Source organism: Typopeltis vanoorti, chromosome 21 (genome assembly GCF_054136105.1).
Source record: "Typopeltis vanoorti isolate ZY-2024b chromosome 21, IOZ_Tvanoo_1.0, whole genome shotgun sequence".
NCBI classification, from domain to species: domain Eukaryota; kingdom Metazoa; phylum Arthropoda; class Arachnida; order Uropygi; family Thelyphonidae; genus Typopeltis; species Typopeltis vanoorti.
Genome location: NC_143569.1, coordinates 71,662,898 through 71,683,382, shown reverse-complemented (window position 1 = coordinate 71,683,382; position 20,485 = coordinate 71,662,898). Strand labels below are relative to the sequence as shown.

The 20,485-nt window shown below is 34.6% G+C and overlaps 1 protein-coding gene across 1 annotated transcript in view; it reads left to right on the top strand.

The window, feature by feature from the left end:
* The window catches only part of LOC150094963 (protein phosphatase 1L), a 150,183-nt gene extending 130,037 nt beyond the window's left edge, over positions 1-20,146 (top strand). Inside the window, exons 3-4 of the mRNA XM_090411582.1 lie at positions 4,551-4,681; positions 14,572-20,146. Coding sequence (XP_090267708.1) covers positions 4,551-4,681; positions 14,572-14,964 — 524 coding nt within the window. The 3' untranslated portion in view covers positions 14,965-20,146. The remainder of the gene's footprint in view (positions 1-4,550; positions 4,682-14,571) is intronic.
* The last annotated feature ends 339 nt before the right edge of the window (positions 20,147-20,485 follow it).

Below are 20,485 nucleotides of genomic sequence, written 5' to 3'. Positions count from 1 at the left end.
GACTGTTTCAAACAAATAATTCCTGAAACAATTATAAACGTGATTGTGTGTGAAACTAATAGAAAAGCCAGAGATCATTATGATACATCCAGAAATCCACAGCAATACAAACAACTTTGTATTTGGTATATTTATTTTTTATTTATACAAAACATTTTAATTTTTTTTATACCTATCTTCTTAAAAATCAATAAAATTTCACAAATACTTATGCAACCAAAGTTTTTTCTTTACATTTTGCACTGAAAACGCATGGGATGTAATTACACCCCTGTACACAGGGGTGGAGGAGTCTTCAGTTGGAATTAAAATTGGTGGAAGAAATATTAATAATTTGAGGTATGCAGATGATACCACCTTGCTAGTAGATTGCAAAGAAGATTTGGAGGAACTTATTATGAAAGTTAAAGAAGAAAGTGCTAAATATGGTCTTAAACTTAACCTCAAAAAGATAAAAGTTATGGCAGCATGTGAACTAAATCATTTTGAAGTAGATGGGGAGAAAATGGAAACAGTTAACAATTTTGTGCTCCTAGGATCCCGAATTGATAAAGATGGTTATTGTACTGAAGAAATTAGAAGATTATTATTACTCGGAAAGAAAGCAATGACAAGTTTAAGCAAGATCTTTCAAGATAAAGATATTAGCCTCGCAACAAAAATCAGAATCGTGAAAGCAAGGTATTCCCTGTGGTACTGTATGGATGTGAAAGTTGGGCCCTGAGAAAGAGTGAAAGAAGGAAGATAGATGCATTTGAATTATGGGTTTGGAGATGCTTACTAAGAATACCATGGACTGCAAAGCAAACCAATAAATCAGTGATAGACAGAATAAAGCCAGATTAATAATTTGAGGTATGCAGATGATACCACCTTGCTAGCAGAATGCAAAGATTTGGAGGAACTTATTATGAAAGTTAAAGAAGAAGATTCTCCAGACAGTCTAGAGAAGATGATGAATGCTTGCTAAAGTTCATGGGAGCAGGAGAAGAGGAAGACCAAGAATTAGATGGATGGATGGAGTTAAAGAAGCAACTGGAATGCACTTGGAAATTCCGAATGATATGGCCAGGGATAGATCTGAATGGAGAATATATGTTCATAGAATCACCAGGGGTCGAAAACGACTTGATGGAACATAACAACAAAACACAGTTAACGTTAAAATATTTGTACACAGAGAGGTTAAATGGAGTTAGTGTTTTTTCTTTCTCTGAAAAAATACAAACATTTAAAGAATCCTTAAAATCATTACATAATAGGATTCTTTCATCAAAAGAGCTTTTAACAGTTATGGTATCTCTACCTCTTCAAATACAGAAGAAATAATCTATATTCCTATCCCTTATGTGCAAGGCATTAGTGAATGTATAGCAAAAGTTTTACAACCACTGAATATTTTTGTTGCCTTTTGCCCCTTCAGAAAAATCTCCACCTTTCTCACTTCTCCTAAGGACCTCCACCTCTCATTATCCAGGCATCTACCAGAAAATCTGCTTTTATTCTGCTAGAGGAACACAAGTCTTATATTAAATACCTTGAGCCTGAACAGTCTGGACATGTGGAGTATGCTATCGACACTAGACATATAGTTCTTCATAAAAGTCAGTTCCTCGTGGAATAACTTTATAAAGAAATGCGAAACTTTACTTCACTCTCCTAACTTAAATGGATCCAATGGTCTACATCATCAGTTCCCAACCAGTGGTACGCGTATCCCTGGGAGTACGTGTTGGGCCGTTCAGGGGTACACAAAAAATAATCAGTAATGGTGGAAAAACAAGTAAAGTAAACTACTTTACATTAAGATAGGCACTGAAGCAAAGTGTCAGTATTTAAAAACAATGGGTACAATTTATATTAATGGGTTTAAAAGGGGTACGCAAGTAGAAAAAGGTTGGGAATCACTGGTCTACATCTATCCCCTTTGTGGAAGGTAGCACTTTTTAAATCAATTAATCTTTCCTACTTTATTTTGTCTAAATATATATAGTTTTTTGTTTTTAATAAGTTAGGAAATTTATTGACCTTTTCAATTATCTTACATTAGCTGCTTAGGTGGTGTTTTTTTAGAACTGTCTGTTAATATGCAATTACCATTTTATGTTCTTGTACTGACAATGCCTATGACACTTAGGTGAAAATTCTACACTAATAAAATATTTTATGAGAGTTTTTCTCCGGTATTATAATTGTTTTAAATATGCCTACTCACAGTATTTCATTATTGAAACAATTATCCATATCTAAATATAACTTGAAGTGACTTTAGTTTGATATTTTAAAATTTATTATTCGTGACACCTCCAAGGAGCACGAAGACTCATTGCGGGAGGACACTCACTATACAGCCGCCTCCACCACTACACTGAACCTACTACCAATCATCCACGCCATCTACCCCACCACCACTAGTATTTTTTGTCTGTAAATTGCATGTTTTCTGAAGGGCCGATTTGTCTATATGCGGGATGAAAAACCTGAGTTTCTGGGAGGAAAAACCCTGCAACCTCCGTATGAGATCGGCTAACTCACCTTCAATTGAAAAAGTCCACATAAAGATTCCTCACGTCATGACGAGAATTGAACTTAGGCCTATTCCAATCAAAAGGCTCAATGTACCGTCATTCTTCCAGTTGCGCTACACAGGATTTGAACATATATTACTGATATTTACCTCAGTAGGTCATTACTGTTCCAATAAATTACACTGTTATTTAGTTATGGAATTATAAAGATTAAATTTATATATAACCAACAGTAATATGAAGTTACTAAAAACTTATTACAATATATATATATACTGGTTTATGGCACTTTGTCAGTCAGCTTTAACTGACAATTTAAACTTGAGCTGTTTAGATCAAGTTAGTGTAGCATTTTGGAACCAAAAGATTCCAAAATACTATTCTACTCTACTCTTTTGATTAAAAGCAACATATTAAGATACTTTTCTTATGTTTTTTTTACTAAATAATTTTAGGAAATTACAACGTCAACTAGGATATACATTAAAATAAATTTTAATATACTTCAATATTAAGGCAATGTCACGTTGCCATTTTCAAGAAACTTAAGAACAAGACACGTGCACGCAGGCACAACAAACAGTAAATGAGGAAGAAGCAGGAAGCTATTATTTCTCCTAAAGTCCTGATGGTGCCCCCTAGCGGGCAATGTTGGTATTCTTGGGCGATTGGGCTGAAGGTCTTCTGATGTAGGTTTCCCAAATTTGAGGCAGTCTCATGCAGCCAAATTTGTTGAGGTTTGGATTGTTTCTTATGGGCTGAAGCTGATTCCATGAAAAGCCTTGCATATTTGTATTTACTGCGGTGTATTATCGTGGCTTTCTTCCACCGTATTCTATGGCAGGTATCCAGCTCATGGTCAGCAAGACCAGAGTGGCTGTATTGGTGAAACCGGATGTAGTCCTTGTGTTCTGAAATTCTGATATTTGCTGTCCTGCCTGTTTGGCCAAAGTAAGACAGCTTACAGCTGCAAGGGACTTGGTATACACCAGGTAGGTCTAGGAGGGGAAGGTTGGTCTTTAGTAGAGTGGATAAAGACACAACAGGGCTAAACTTATCTGTTCAAATGACAACCCTAACCACAGAACTAAACCACATTCTCAACACTTTCTCGGCCAATGGCTACCCCCCCACCCAAAAAAAAAAAAATCCAAAAAATATTGAAACCAGTAACCCCCCCCCCCCCCCACAACAAGGATTACTCTAAATCCATCACCATACCCTATATCCGAGACACCTCGGAAAAAATTACAAAAATCCTAAAAAAAAATGACTTAACTTCTTGTTACAGACCATATAAAAAATTGGCATCCCTTATCCGTTCTACTAAAGACCTACCTGGTGTATACCAGGTCCTTTGCAGCTATAAGCTGTCATACTTTGGCCAAACGGGCAGGACAGCAAATATCAGAATTTCAGAACACAAGGACTACATCTGGTTTCACCAATACAGCCACTCTGGTCTTGCTGACCATGCACTGGATACCTGCCATAGAATACGGTGGAAGAAAGCCACGATAATACACCGCAGTAAATACAAATATGCAAGGCTTTTCATGGAATCAGCTTTGGTCCTAAGAAACAATCCAAACCTCAACAAATTTGGCTGCATGAGACTGCCTCAAATTTGGGAAACCTACATCAGAAGACCTTCAGCCCAATCGCCCAAGAATACCAACATTGCCCGCTAGGGGGCACCATCAGGACTTTAGGAGAAATAATAGCTTCCTGCTTCTTCCTCGTTTACTGTTTGTTGTGCCTGCGTGCACGTGTCTTGTTCTTAAGTTTCTTGAAAATGGCAACGTGACATTGCCTTAATATTGAAGTATATTAAAATTTATTTTAATGTATATCCTAGTTGACGTTGTAATTTCCTAAAATTATTTAGTAAAAAATGCATAACCAACGTCTAAGCCTTTCCATGAGAATTCTTGTTATGTTATTAAACTATCACATAATTACTCATATATAAGAATTTCAGGTATCACTGTAATAAGTTTGGAAATATATTTATTTTTCTAGGTACTACAGCACTAGTTGCCGTAATTCATAGTAATCAGCTCATTGTAGCAAATGTAGGTGATTCACGAGGTGTTATTTGTGACAGCAAAGGCACAGCAATTCCTCTGTCTTTTGATCACAAACCACAGCAGGTAAGATTATATTACTCTAGAGTAAAATTACAATATGCTGAGTGAACTCAAAAGTAACTTCAAGGTTGAGTTGCCAATACAGACGATAGTACCACCACCAAAACTAGCTTCGATGATAACCCTTTACAATACTGTGTTGCAAAAATTAAGATAATCCCATTTTTCTCAAATACTGCAATACCAGTAACATAGCACCATTATACTTTACTCTCCACAACAAAGTTTATTGAATAGGTATACATTTCCTTCATTTTTGCCATTCCATAGCAAAGTATAAAGACAAAGGAATGTATACTAATTATATCTGTATAATACACTAAATCAGGGGTCGGCAACCTTTTCAGACTCGCGGACCACATTCAACTTTTATTTTTAATAATCGGGCTGCAAGCGTTTAATTCACAGAAAATAGTGAGTGAAAAAATACTTAAGTTATCAATTTTTATTATATCAATCTTAAAACACGCAGAAATATTTAAAGTATGAGATATGAAATATATATGAGATATATTAAAAACAAAGTAATATAGTTTATGTGTGTCCCGCTGCTTAATGTGCCTTTTGTGATTATTTTCCCTTAGCCAAATTATCTAGATCCACTTGATAACCTAAGGTGGAAATTCAAATCGAAGCATGCAAATGTTCATCAGTCAGTCGAGAAGAAAATTTCTTTTTTTTTCTAAAACTCATGGCAGAAAATGCTTGTGTATGTGCTTCCAAATGCGATTATCATTTTCTTTGTGAAAATGATTAAACCTTCACATTTTTTTGTAAGCATTGATAAAATTTTTGGATATTTTCTAAAGAAAATGCATTCTTTAATGTTTCATTGTTGTAATTCCAAAACTTCTATAGTCGGTTTGGTACGTCATCAATGTCGACATTAAAAGGGTGCAAAAATAATTGCATTTCGATGCTGTTTTTATGAAAATCCACAAATCTTATTGAAAATTCCGTTTGCAAATCTTCAATAATACCAACAAAAGTTTCCCTTTGTGTTTGCCATCCAACTGTAGATGCATATTTGCAACATATATAATGATATAGATTTTCTTCCATCTTATATTTCTTCAACAGACATAGTTTGCCTTCAAAAGGTTTTATGTCAGAAAACAGTTCTGCTAGTAATTTACCTTGGCCCTGCAGGGTCAAATTAAGTTTATTATGGTAGTTGTAATGTCTACCATAAATGCAAGAGACATAGTCCATTTTTTATCCGATAGTTGTGGGACAGTATTTTCATGTTCCGTCATGAAAATATCTATTTCTTCACATAAATTAAAAAATCTTTTTAGCACAACACCTAAACTTAACCATCCAACAGTTGAGTAGTAGATAACGTCCTCTTGAATATCCATAACATCTTTTCTTGATGATAAAATTTTACGGGCCACATGCCATGTAAGTATTGTCAATTACCTTTTATGGGCCGCCAAAAATGCACGTTTGGGCTGCATGTAGCCTGAGGCCGCCGCTTGCCGACCCCTGCACTAAATCATTATGTTGTATACATTACTGAAAATGGTATCTGGTTTAGATTTAAATGATATCCAATGATCATAAGCTGCTATATTAATCATCAGTTGGAATTGTGTACTGTTAGTGCAATTCCAGCAACTACGACTGATTATATTAAAAGCTGAAAATGTGGTAGTGATGAGAAACTGTCAGGCAGACAATATGAAGTGGGGGAAAGAATGATAGGAGAGCCGATAAGGATTGTGTATTTTGTTCTGCATCAATGAATTGACTCAACCAAAGTATAGTTCAGGACATAGCTGTAGAGGTTTTTGCTAGAATATTACATACTGAACTCTATAGCCTCAGTGTCCATGAAAGGACTACTGTGTGCATGCCATACACCCCCAAAGAATGCATTGTTTGACTTTTGTAGTGCAGGCTCAGTGACTGAACAGTACACTGCTGGAAAGATGTGGTAGGAGCAAACAATCATTATACACACTCTTCAAATTAAATGTTTTGGGTATGGCAACTACCAGGATTTATTGCTGTGAAAGAAAGAAAGAAACTGAATTGTATCTTTATAAATTCCATATAAACTGACTGCCCACAACTATCCTTGTACATGAATAGATAAAATGTGTCCCATAGGTTTCACTATTAAAAATGCGGTTAATGTTTTTGCTTATTTTCATACCAGATCTGTTACATTTTGTAATTGTGCTACGATATCTACAATTTGATACTAGGCTTAACATCCATTTCCTTAATAGTGTGGTTTACATTGAATACAAATAATAACAGAGAGTATACATCTGATATACTCTAAACTGCACTTGTAAATTTTTTTTCGACCTGCAGTATGCAAATTAAGTATACACTATGTATCACTCCATATAAGATTCCATTTATACATACAGATTTAGCAGCATCGTGAATAGTTTTTTTTTTTCCCCTTTTATCATATGCTTTTCTAAAATCAACAGAGTTTATAAATAGAGATCCTTATTGTATAGGGTTGAAACAAAGTTCCATTTGGCATGTTCTAATTTCTTGTTACCAGTATTAAATATTTTTATTTTATTTGACAATACTAATTGGAGTAACTACAGTATTTAAGTTGAAAGTTTATTTTTCACTTGGTTAGAGTATAATAAATTTAGTTTAATCCTTTATCCAAGTGTGAGTTAACAAAGTTTGCGCCTGAAAGTATCTTCAGGACTGGGGTAAGGTGGTACAACACCAGGGCACTCCTTGCAAAGGTGGAGCAAGCTACCAACACTCCTATCTCAGTATCTCCCATAATGCAAAACACATCTCATTGCGGATATGTCTAATGTTATGCATTAAGGGAAGGGCCACAACCCAGACTAGTTTCGACCTTTATTGAGGTCTCTTCAGTGGGAGCCAGGCCCGAGTGGAGAAACCAGGCAGAAGCATTAGCAGGTCATCTCTACCTATAGGAGTTGCCAAATGGTGTGCTACCCTTTTTTTTAATTTGCAAGGAGTGCCCTGGTGTTGTACCACCTTACCCCAGTCCTGTAGATACTTTCAGGTGCAAACTTTGTTTGCTCACAGTTGGATAAAGGATTAAACTAAATTTATTATACTCTAACCAAGTGAAAAATAAACTTTCAACATCTTTCTCTAAATCCAGAGTAATTTATTAAAAAAAAGGGTGGCATGCCATTTGGCAACTCCTATAGGTAGAGATGACCTGCTAATGCTTCTGCCTGGTTTCTCCACTCGGGCCTGGCTTCCACTGAAGAGACCTCAATAAAGGTCGAAACTAGTCTGGGTTGTGGCCCTTTCCTTAATGCATAACATTAGACATATCCGCAAGGAGATGTGTTTTGCATTATGGGAGATACTGAGATAGGAGTGTTGGTAGCTTGCTCCACCTTTGCAAGGAGTGCCCTGGTGTTGTACCACCTTACCCCAGTCCTGAAGATACTTTCAGGCGCAAACTTTGTTTGCTCACACTTGGAATAAGGATTAAACTAAATTTACTATACAGTATTTAAGAATGTTATTGTCAGTGGTTATATGCCAAACAGGAAAGAGAGTGAAAGGACTGTGAGCTGATGAGATCCTCCACCAAACCAAATGCACTTGCAGTGGAAGAAGAAACTCTTTAGCATTAGAAATGTAATGGATAAACCAAGAAGTAGTAGGATTTCAAGAGGAAAGCAGTGTAGACAAGTCGAGGAGGTCATTGTGAGATCACCAGTGAAATCAATGTGTAAGAGACACTCAGAATTCAAAATTGTTCAGTCAACAATGCAGAAAAATAGGAAAATTGCATCCGCTCATCCTATGTTTATTCAAGCATTACTCAACAGGAACTTACTTCATATAAAGGATGCATGTTCCAGATTATTTCAAACATGGTAAGGTTATTTGCCATATATAGTTGTCAGTCATGAAATGTAGCATTTGATCAAAAGAAAACCCTCACTTCCACAAGTAATTAGAACATATGCCAGATGATTTGTATTTACCCATTTCACACACTATGGGTAACAAGACTTTGTGACCAAATCCCCATGATTTCATTACTATATGTCATAAATCTGGTTTTGGCTCTCCATTTAGATCCAAACCCACCTTGTTCACTAATTTTATCCTTAAAATATTTTCTAATCTCAAGTGTGTTTGCATAAGTATTTCTATAATTCTCCAATCAGTAGCATTTGATCTGAATTATGTAGTGTTAAGTACTATAGAACTTATATTCCTTCATATTTGAGGTTGTAGTTTTAATATTAATAAGTGCAAGGTGTTGCATTTTGAACCATCTTATGCAGAAATATAAGGCTGTGTACTATATTGATGATTGCATACTGTAGGAAGTGGATGAGAGTGATGCTTGACAGTAGACTGAAGGTTAGAGAGCATAGTGCTGCTATGATAAGTACTCTAGCATGTAAGGATAAGAAAGTAGTTGTGCCACTGTATAAAGCAGGGTTTCTCAAACTTTTCCTACGATGGAACACTTCACAAATCCTGAAATTTTAACGGAACACCTTGGTTAGAGTCGAGTATCATCAGTCTCGTATTCAATGTAAAGCTAAGCGCACACTATCACTGCAGCAGGCTGTATGGCATTGCAAAAATACGACAGCACACACTACAGGCATGCCGGGGCCGTAACACATTGCAGAAATACGACAGCACACACTACAGGCATGCCGGGGCCGTAACGCATTGCATTGACCTTGCTTGTGACCACACGTTTCTTAGAATAGATACCTCCATACTTCACTTGCGCTCAGAGGTGTTGACAACCGCAGGTGGCCGAGTCAAGGCCTACGTGCTCTAGCCTTAATAGCACAATCCACACATAAGGTGAGGAGTGCTGATTTTCAAACATGTTTAAACTTGTCGCAGCATTTAAAACCATTCCAGGCTCATATTAATTTTGATAATTTTTCATGGAACACTTATTCACTTTGTGCGGAACACCGGTGTTCCAAAGAACATAGTTTGGAAAACGCTGGTATAAAGCATTGGTGAGACCACACTTGGACTGTTGTGCTTAAATTTGGTCATCTGGTTTGCGGCGTGATGTGGAAACATTAGAGAGGGTCGAGAGAGAGGTTGAAGAAATGTGGATTGCAGAGTTTGGTGGATAGGAGGTATGATAGAGACATTTAAGTTAGTGAGAGGATTTGATGGGATTATAAAAAAAGTAGACCAGAAGGGAAAAAACAGATGCCATCCCTGGAAGTTATGTAAGAGTGTGGTGAAGAGGGGGTGTGAGGAGTAGATTTTCATCATCATCAAATTCCTGCCATGTACCCTCAAGGGGTGTACAGGATATGATAGTACTACATGAAAAAAATTACATCATTATTAATTTCCTATCTACAATTTTCCTCCAAATCAGTCTGTTACTTGTCAAGACTTCAACATTATCAGATCTTATATTTCTATCATCTAAAGCACTTTGTACTGTATCAATCCACCTATATCTTGGTCTTCCTTTGGGTCGTTTTGCTGCCAACCTGGCAGAGAACACTTCTATTGCTAATCTTTCCTCGCCCATTCTGTTTAAGTGACCATACCACCTGAGATTAGCTCTGCTAACACATTCCTGGATGCTGACAATGTCAAGTTCTTTCCTAATATCCTCATTTTTAATATGATATTGCCATTGATGCCATCTGTTCATGCCTATAATCTTTCTCAGGACTCTCATATCTGTGGTCTCCAGTCTTTGGTCAAGTGTTTTACTTCTGACCCAGCTCTCAGATCCATAAGTTAAAACTGGTTTGAACACTGTCTTGTATACAGCTAATTTAGTGTTCCGACTAATTTCTTTCTTATTCCATATAAATTTATTCAATTGACTTCCCACCATACCAGCTTTGCTGATTCTGTTGTCTATTTCTATATTTAATTTACCATCTTCACTAAAAATCGTGCCTAAATAGCTGAAATGTTTTACTTGTTCCACAAGTAAAACTCCATTCACAACACAGTTGACATTTTCAATGATTCTGCCTATTTTCATTGTCTTTGTCTTTTTATTGCTGACCTTCATAACATATCTATTACAACAGCTATTCAATTTAGTCAGAGAATCTTGCAGACTTGTAGTGGATTTATTTAAAAGTATAACATCGTCTGCATAAAGCAAAGAGCTGATATTAACATCTCCAATTCTGATATCATGTTTAATACCACTTTCCTTCATAATGTGATCCATATAGATAATGAATAAGAGAGGGGATAATGTACATCCTTGTATCACACCAGATTTAACATTAAACCATCTTCCTGTACTTCCTTCAATTCTAACTGCTGACTTACAACTCAAATAAAGACTAAGTATTGCTTGATATAATGCTCCATTGACACCATATAACTGCAGCGTATTAGCTTCTCTCTTGGCACCTTGTCATATGCCTTTTCCAAATCGACAAAACTTAAATACAGATCTTTGTTATATTCCCATGCTTTCTCGACTGTTTGTCGTAAAGTGAAGATCTGATCCTGACAGCCTCTGTTTGGCCTGAATCCAGCTTGTTCTTCACCAAGCTTTTCTTCCACAGTTCTTCTTAACCGTTTCTCAAGTATGCTTGCATAAATCTTGCCAGGAACACTCAGTAGGGAAATACCTCTGTGATTCTCACATTCAGTTTTATTTCCCTTTTTATATATAGGTACTATTAGAGCTCTACTCCAATCATCGGGAATTCGTCCTTCTGTCCAGGCTTTCTGAACTATGAAATGCAGCCACTGTAAGACTTTTATACCACCATACTTCAGCATTTCTGGTCAAATATCATCTACTCCTGCTGCCTTTCCACATTTCAGGCCTTTGATGGCTTTTTCTACTTCAAATATGGATATGTATTTCTGACTGCATGCCTGGTCATTGTTTTTTACCACTGTGCTGTCATCACTGCTTGTTTCATTTAGCAGTTTTTCAAAGTAATTACTCCATACTTCAAGGATATCTTTTTCTCCCGTTTTCATGTCACCTTTATCATCTCTAATTCCTTTTACAGCAGTCTTTCCTCCATTCTTAAGTTTCTTCAACAACCTCCAGAATATTTTACCACCTTCTTGATATTTATTTTCTATATTCTTGCCAAAGTCCTCCCATGACTTTTGTTTAGCTAGTTTTACACAGTGTTTAGCATTCTTGCATTTGTCTCTATATTCTCTAAGAGCACAAGCTGACTTATTTGACAGAAACTTTTGATATGCTTTCTTCTTTTCCTTCACTGCTTCTTTAACTTCCTGTGTCCACCAGGGAGTTCTGATTTTTTTATCCTTACAGACAACCTCACCACATGCCTCTCTGGTAGAATCAATCAATGTTTTTTTCAGAGTTTGCCAGTGAATCTCCAATTCCTGTTCTCAAACTCTTTCATTTTTTCTTCAATAATCTTTGTGTATTTTAGTCTACAGTTCACATCTGAGAGCTGCTCAACTTTTATTCGCTTTAAAACTTTCTTACATGTTATTCTTTTCAATATGAAATTCAAGGAGTAGATTTTTTACATGGAAAATCATCAGTGAATGGAACACACTACCAGAATGTGTTGTTAATGCAAGGACTGTTAAGGATTTTAAGAGTCAGTATGATATATATGTTGTCAGTTGAATGAACTGCCCACGGTGAGTCTGCTGACTCCATGGAGGGTGCAATAATAATAATATTTAAGTAATTTTGGGCAGACACCTTCTCCAGTTATCTATCCACATTTCAGGTTTCTAATAGCATTTTCATCTCTGGTGATGAAATATACTCATTGTTTTCCTTTTGGTTATATATTTGCTTGTTATTCTATTGTTAGATACTTCAAAGTAATTATCCATATTTGGAATATCTGCATTTCAATTTTTATGTTATCTTCTGCATCTTCCCATAATTTTCTCATGTAGGAAAGCTACTTAGCTTTCCTGAAATAAGCAAACAAAATTTGTGACTGAAGTATCTTTCAAGACTGGGGCAACTCATGGCAAAGGTGGTATGAGTTCACATCACTTGCCTTAGTATCCCATAATGCAAAGCACATCTCCTTACAGACATGTATAATGCTATGCATTATGGGAAGGATCACTTCAACCTTGGTATCCCACCTCTGGGTTCTGGCGCCCACTGAATGAGACCTCAATAAAAGTCGAAACTGGTCTGGGTAGTGACCCTTCCCATAATGCATAGCATTATACATATCTGCAAGGAGATGTGCTTTGCATTATGGGATACTAAGGCAAGTGATGTGAACTCATACCACCTTTGCCACGAGTTGCCCCAGTCCTGAAAGATACTTCGGGCACAAACTTTATTTGCTTACACTTGGATAATGGATTAAACCAAGTATATAATTTCTTGGTATCTTTAATTTATAATATAACCAAGTGAAAAACTTGCAACAACTATCTATCTCTAATCCAGAGTATTTTAATAATAAGGTCTGACACCTTTTGGCAACTCATATAGGAAAATATGACCTCTGCATCACTTCAATCTTGGTATCCCACCTCTGGATCTGGCTCCCACTGATGAGACCTCAATAAAGGTCGAAACTGGTCTGGGTAGTGACCCTTCCCATAATGCATAGCATTATACATGTCTGCAAGGAGATGTGCTTTGCATTATGGGATACTAAGGCAAGTGACGTGAACTCATACCACCTTTGCCACAAGTTGCCCCAGTCCTGAAAGATACTTCAGGTGCAAACTTTGTTTGCTTACACTTGGATAATGGATTAAACCAAGTATCTAATATAATTTCTTGGTATCTTTAAGTGTTTGCTATGTATTATTTTTCATGTGTAATGTAATATGAAGACTTGATCGAATATGATGATCATTAATTGCCAATCATGATCACTATGAAGCATTGCATATTGAATTATTTGTTTGAGGTCCAACAATATGGCTGTCTGCACCACTCGAACAAAAGCTGAATGACAGATATCGCATTGGGTCTCGTTGCCTGATAATTACTTATGGGTTATATTGAATCAAGAAGGATTGTGAAAATTTCTTTAGCCACCAGCAATAAGCCAATAGTAAACATAGGTTTGAGTTTCAACCTTTCAAGGAATTGAACATCATAGACACACTTTGGAGATTCGAGTATGGTTGTAGTTACAACTTGAATGCATTAGGAATTTTTTTTTTTAATGTGACCCACCCCCTTTCCCAAAAAGGGCTGTAAATCTATAGCACATTTAGTACTTGTGGATGGGCTATGGATATTCCAAAAATTCTACTGTTAGAGACCAAACATGAAACTTCTTCCAAGCCACTTTGTGCTTTCAGTAAGCAGGATATCACAAACATTCATGTCTGCAGTGGGATTTGAATCCATTCTCTGTTGGATGGAGAGAGGATATGCTATCCACTCAGCCAACCAGGTTGGAAATGTAAATATTTAATGTTAATATTTTAAAAATACGAATTTATGAAGGGGGGGGGGAATAGGTTTATGGGTTTAATAAAAGTGTAGATAACAGATTAAACTAGTAATCTTTAATCCCTTCATTTCCAGCATAATGAGTAATATAATGGAATAGCAATTAAATTTGAGATTAAGATTAGCTGACAAATACTTTGAAGCTCTGAAGCTTAAAAGAATATAGAAACTCTAAACAAAACTAAAAATCATTCACAGATAAAAGATAGATAGCAGTTTAGAAGATATACACAGTTGTATCCACTAAGAATAACAAACAATACTTGGACTACTCACCCGAAGCACTTTGTGTTTCACCAAAATTGTAACATTGTTACAATTTTGGTGAATAATGCATAAGTATCTAAGCACTTCACATTGTAACTTTTAATTTTTATATCAGCACAATTGTTTTAATTAATTAATAAATGATATTTAATTTTATTCTCAAACTAGCAAAATAATTTATATAATTTAAATTAACTTTATCATGAATTTATCTTCCATGTAGCTCAAGGAACATAGACGAATCAAAAAGGCTGGTGGATTTATCACTTTCAATGGAGTATGGAGAGTAGCAGGAATTCTTGCAACATCTCGAGCATTAGGGGATTTTCCACTTAAGGATCGGAATTTGGTCATTGCAGAACCTGACATCTTAACATTTAATATCGATGACATTAATCCACAGTTTATGATACTTGCAACAGATGGATTATGGGATGCATTTACTAATGAAGAAGCTGTTTCTTATGTTCGAGAACATCTTAATGAAACACATTTTGGAGCCAAAAGTATTGCTCTTCAAGCTTATTACCGTGGATCTGTGGATAACATCACTGTTTTGATAGTAGACTTCCGAAACTTTACAGCAAGAAAAGTTACAATTCAAAAAGAAGAGTAACACCTTAGAATATTGACAACAATTGGTATAATGTTTTGTTAATTTAGCTCTGTGCCAAAGTGAACACAGATCTAATAAATGTTATTTGTTGATCTTGTGGTGCTGGAAAATCACTTATAAGCAAAGTGCTTAGCAAAATGAGTGAACTATTTGTAGTTCAAGCACACAAATCTTCACACCTCAAGAGATTCTTTTATGTGATTCTGATATGTAGATACAAAACAACTTGTCTAATCATGTTGTGTAATATAGTGTTATGTGGTTTTTAAGCCACTAAAGTTGTGAGTGTGTGTGTGTGTGTGTGTGCGCGCGCGCACATATATACACACCCACACCCATATATATATATATATATATATAAAAAACCAGGTCTGTTGAACACTAAGCTTAAAAATAATGATGGTTAAATTTCACAAATAATGTGTTATATCAGCGCTTCATAAACTGTAGTTTAAAAAAGTAAGACAGTACATTTTCTCACTTGAATCAGTCAATCAAATAATATTTCATATCATATCTACATATACTAGTCACTTATTTTTCACCTTTCGGTAAAATAAGTAGAAATATTGGGCTTGAAATTAGCTTAATACAAAATTATTCCTTACAATGCTCTTGCATAACTTTGGTGCAGATATTTCTGGAGGATGATAATGAATACATTTGCAAAATTATACTCTGATTTTAAACGTTGATAATTCCACTCTATCTGCCTTTATGTATCATGTCCAATAGTATGTTATGATTGAGTAATTTGGAATCTTATAGGCAGTTAATATCTGCTATGTCTATCAAAGTGCATATTCTTTGGCCAGTTCATCTGTTTTTCAGGAAAAGATATCTGAGTTCTAGCAGTGAAAATGCTATCACCTCCATATGAGATCAGATGAAAAACCCTTATGTTTTTTTGTTTTTTTTCCTCTTAGATGGAATTCAAACCATAGTCTTTCCAATAAAGAACATCATTACATCTACAGAGACAAGAAAAGTTGCTAATCATTGTTTTTAATACAAACTGCTACGTTGAAACAATATCCATATTACTTTGATAGTTAATGGCTTATCAGATCACAATAGGTAAAAGAAGTATTTTATTTGAGGCATGTTCAAGATTACAACAATCACATTGGTGCACAATAAAGAAAATACAAAGGTAGGAAATACTTAAGTTTGTGTCCTGACTGCAATCATGGGTGGCTGATTTTACTGTTCTTTTTGTTAAAAGTCAAAGTCTCTAAGATTTGGCAGTTTCTTTTAGCCAGATTTGTTTAAATTGGAAGTATTCTGTAATACAGACATTAGTTCCCAAAATAGTCTTTCACTTTATAAGCTACTTCTTTTAAAGCAGTGGATTTTCTCCTTGCTTCACGAAGAGTGACAAGCATATGGTCTGCTAATCCACCCTGGTCTTCCAACCAAAAAAGCTTTGTTGAAATTGATTAAGCTATGTAAGCGCTTATATAAATTTTGACAGCTTTATTTGTATTAATCCTGATAACCACTGTATTATTTGGTCAAATTTTAGAAGTTTTGATTTTACAAAGGGTGAAGGAGCTAATTTCAACTACATTTGCTCTCTTACAGTAAAAGTTATAAATATATTTAAAACTATATCTTTTATTTATAATATAAATTTCTAACAACAACCTTTTACTTAAAATATGGTGTACTTATTTTTTTATTAATTTATGTATATTAAGTAAAATATTGAATGCTGTGCAACAAGTACAATTATTCATAAATAAACTAACTGATATTATTTCATCCTGCCAGGATATCATAACATCTGGGATTGCAACAGGTATGAATGAAAATCCTTACTATATACTGAAGTACACTTAATGATACCCAGTTTAATATATTTCATGATTGGAGGTAACTCAATGCTAGCCATTAAAAAACATATATTCATCATTATCATCAGTGGTCTGAAGAAACCAATATATGTAAATAAACAGGCTGGCTTGTGCTTACACACTATCAGACTATATTTCTTTGCTTCTATTTACTTACACTGTTTAATGATTAAATGTTAATAACCAATAATATATTTAATTTAATAATTAACAAAATTGACATATTCAACAGAATTAGCTACATATTAATAATCAACTTTGTCACCTAAATTAACTTAATGATTAAATAACATATTCAGTGATTTTTTTTTTTTTTATGTGTGTGTGTGTGTGTGTCCATATGGAACTTTCTCGATCCACTAAGCAGGGTAGTGGTCTCATGGTAGGTGGTGAAATTCATGCACTATCTAAAGACATTCATAATCACCTATTTCACAAGGAAATTTGAACCAACATGCTACCAAAAAGTTATTATATAACTTCCATCATTTGGACATACAATTCATGTTAGTATGTAGACCACATTATGATTATAAATAAAACTGGTTTATTAGCTGTAAAATCTTCACTGGTTTTGTTTAATTTGTAGTATACTTCAAAAAAATTACAATAAGGACAAAAAAAAAGAGAGAGAGAGAAACATTTACTACATTCAATCTGATGGTAAATGGTTTAATAAGAAATGCAAGGTAAACTGTTATTCAAGAGGTATTATACCTAAAGTCATAATTGTGCATCATATCCAAGATATGTGCTTGATTACTCGAAATTTCCTGTTGTGATCAGTGTAGGACATTTCTTTTTGCTACCAAGTACTTAATGGCTTTCATTTGTTGTATGGAAGGATTTGTTTTCTTTTTCACATCTTTGATGTTTAGACATATGATCTGCCCAGATTCATGTGTTTTTTCCTGCATAGCATATGGTGCAAAAACAGTGGATTTTATAAACACCGCGTTTTAAGAGGGGAATTGTGAGAGGAGTGAAGGCTACTTTTATTTCTTGTTTCAAATTTTATTTTGTTATATGTTGAATATAAAAAAGGGTTACTGCTCCTTTGTAGTCTCCAGTTCTGGTTATTGGTAGTTTCTTTGAAAGACTGTTTTAGGGTTCATTGCTTTTTATATGTATATATATCCATTTTGTGATAGGTATTTAAATTCTTGGTTCCTTTTCTTTGTGCTATAAGAGATGTTGTATACCTTGTATCACAGAGTGATATAGGGTATATAGCAATTATTCCTATTTTTGGTGTGGGGCAGTGGTAAGATGCAGCATGGAAGTTCTTCTGCTATGCACTGATTTTCTGTATACAGAATGAGTGAGTTTATCTTGCTCTGAGACCTCCAGGAGGATGTATAGAAATGGCAGAGACCTATTTTCCAATTCCAGAGAAATTTATGCAAGGATGTGGGTTGTTTAGATAACTCAAATTCCTTTATTTGTTTTTTTGGATCCTGGCCAGATGATGAAAACACTATCAGTGTAGCAGAGCCATATTTTTGGTTTTAACTTTTAAAATGGGACTCCCATGAATAATTTTTTTAGAAGTGGAGAAAGTGATGAGCCATTGCTAAGCCTTCTCCTGTTCAGAATATTTTTCTTGAAACTGGAAAAATGTATTTTCTGTAAAGAGTATGATAGAATCTGGTGGAAATAGTTCTTCCAACAGAATTCAAAGCTTTTGGAATGTTACATTACTACCCAATGTAACAAAAACATGGTATTATTTTAAATCAAATTTGGTCTCCTCATTTATCAAAAATCTTAAGCACACAGATATGGTGCACATTATGCCTTTAAGCAATGCTATTGTATTTAACCAATCATTTCTTTACTGTTAATATGCAATTAGTAAACTCTCGTTATTATTATTAGTTTTATAATTCTCCTGAAAAAAGTAAACTACAAAATATGGGAAAGTGGTTGAGATTTTACTGCTAATAAAGCAGTTTTAACTAAGTTGTAATGTGGTCCACATCTTGATACTAATCAATGATAGCAATTAATAAGGTAACTGCTTATAACTATCCATTTGATATGATTTACCACAGTCTATGTGATGTGATATGATTTACCACAAGAATGAATTATCTAATTCATTCTTAAAAACTATATACATCTACATTCATAACAGTTTTCAAGACCATTTTATATATATTCTCCATTTCAATGGTAAAAAATGAACTATTTAAATGAAGTCCTATGACACTTTTTTCTTCAGTAGCTTTTTATTTCCTCCAGCAGGCCCTGACTTAGTGAAATCCATCAGAATGCCTCTGTTATATAATCTGCAAACTTCAATTAAGTTGTCTCTTTCCTGATAGTACATTCAGGTAATCAGCTAAATCTGATAACTATTACAGTACGGTTCTTTTATGCATTTGGAAAATTTTCTCTGAACATCTCTTGGCATCCATTAAAAAAATCTAGATGAATAACTATGATCCAATATTAGTGCAATCATTGACATTATAACCCAAATCTTTTTCTTAGTAACTCTTTCCAATCAGTTTATGTCTAAATCTACTTTCTTACTGAATCTCACATATGCTGACATTTCTATATATTAAAATTTGATCCACATTACCCTTCCCAGTTTTTCACTTTTTAAAATCATTCTGAGAAGTAATGAGATTATTGACAATATTAGTGAAAGAGAAAAAAAAAAGAACAAGAAAAGAAACATACAAATATAGGCACCCAGAGAAATTACAAACACTCAAACACTTGTCTTTATCCATCATGACTAGCAACTTTTGAAATAAAGAAGTAATAGATGTCAATCCTTAAGCAGTGCTTATATTGAATCATGTTCCTTGTTGTTAATGGCACATTGCATAAATTCTAGATATGACATCCATGTAAATCTTTCAGTAATGTTGTTTTTTCATAACTTGTATACTATTATTATACTCATACAAGTACCTGATGTTGCTTATGATGGAAACTTGTAAAGCAGAGAATTACCACAGCTTTCATTAATAAGTTAAAATGCTGTTGTCCATGAATTTGTATTTGAGAAATTTGTTGCTTTTATACTGTGCAATGCTACAAAATTCATTGAGTTCTCAGTACATTTTTTAAATTTTATGGATGTATTTTTATACTTTTATGTGTAGATACATAACTTTTGAAATGTATAAAATATTGACTTTGTTGATTTCTTGCTGGATAACATGCAATGTCCAGATTTGTTTGTGGATATCTCACTTTATGAGAAGTTCTGATGTCCATGTTGCTAGACTGTTCCTTTATAAAGAAGTTATTACTTGTAATAAATTCTAGAATCAAACTTGAATAAAATTGAAAATTATATTAGAAAACTTATTCCTTGATTTAACACAATATATGATTCCAACTTTGTTCAGTATTAGGATATTTATGGTTTTTTTTTTCCACAATTTGAAAAATAGGAACCTGGTTATTGAAAATCATTTCTAACAGAAATTTATCATTTTTGTTCTGAGGGAATGTGGACTGCAGAGTTTGGTGGATAGAAGAAGGAGAGGTGATATGATTGAGACTTTTAAACTGTTGAGAGGTAGTTACAGGGTTGACACTAGGGAGTTCTTTTGCTTGGTTGAACAGTGGGAAGGAGTGATGACAAGAGGCCATCCCTGAAAGTTACGAAAGGAAACTGTGAGCAAGAGGGTGAGGAGTGG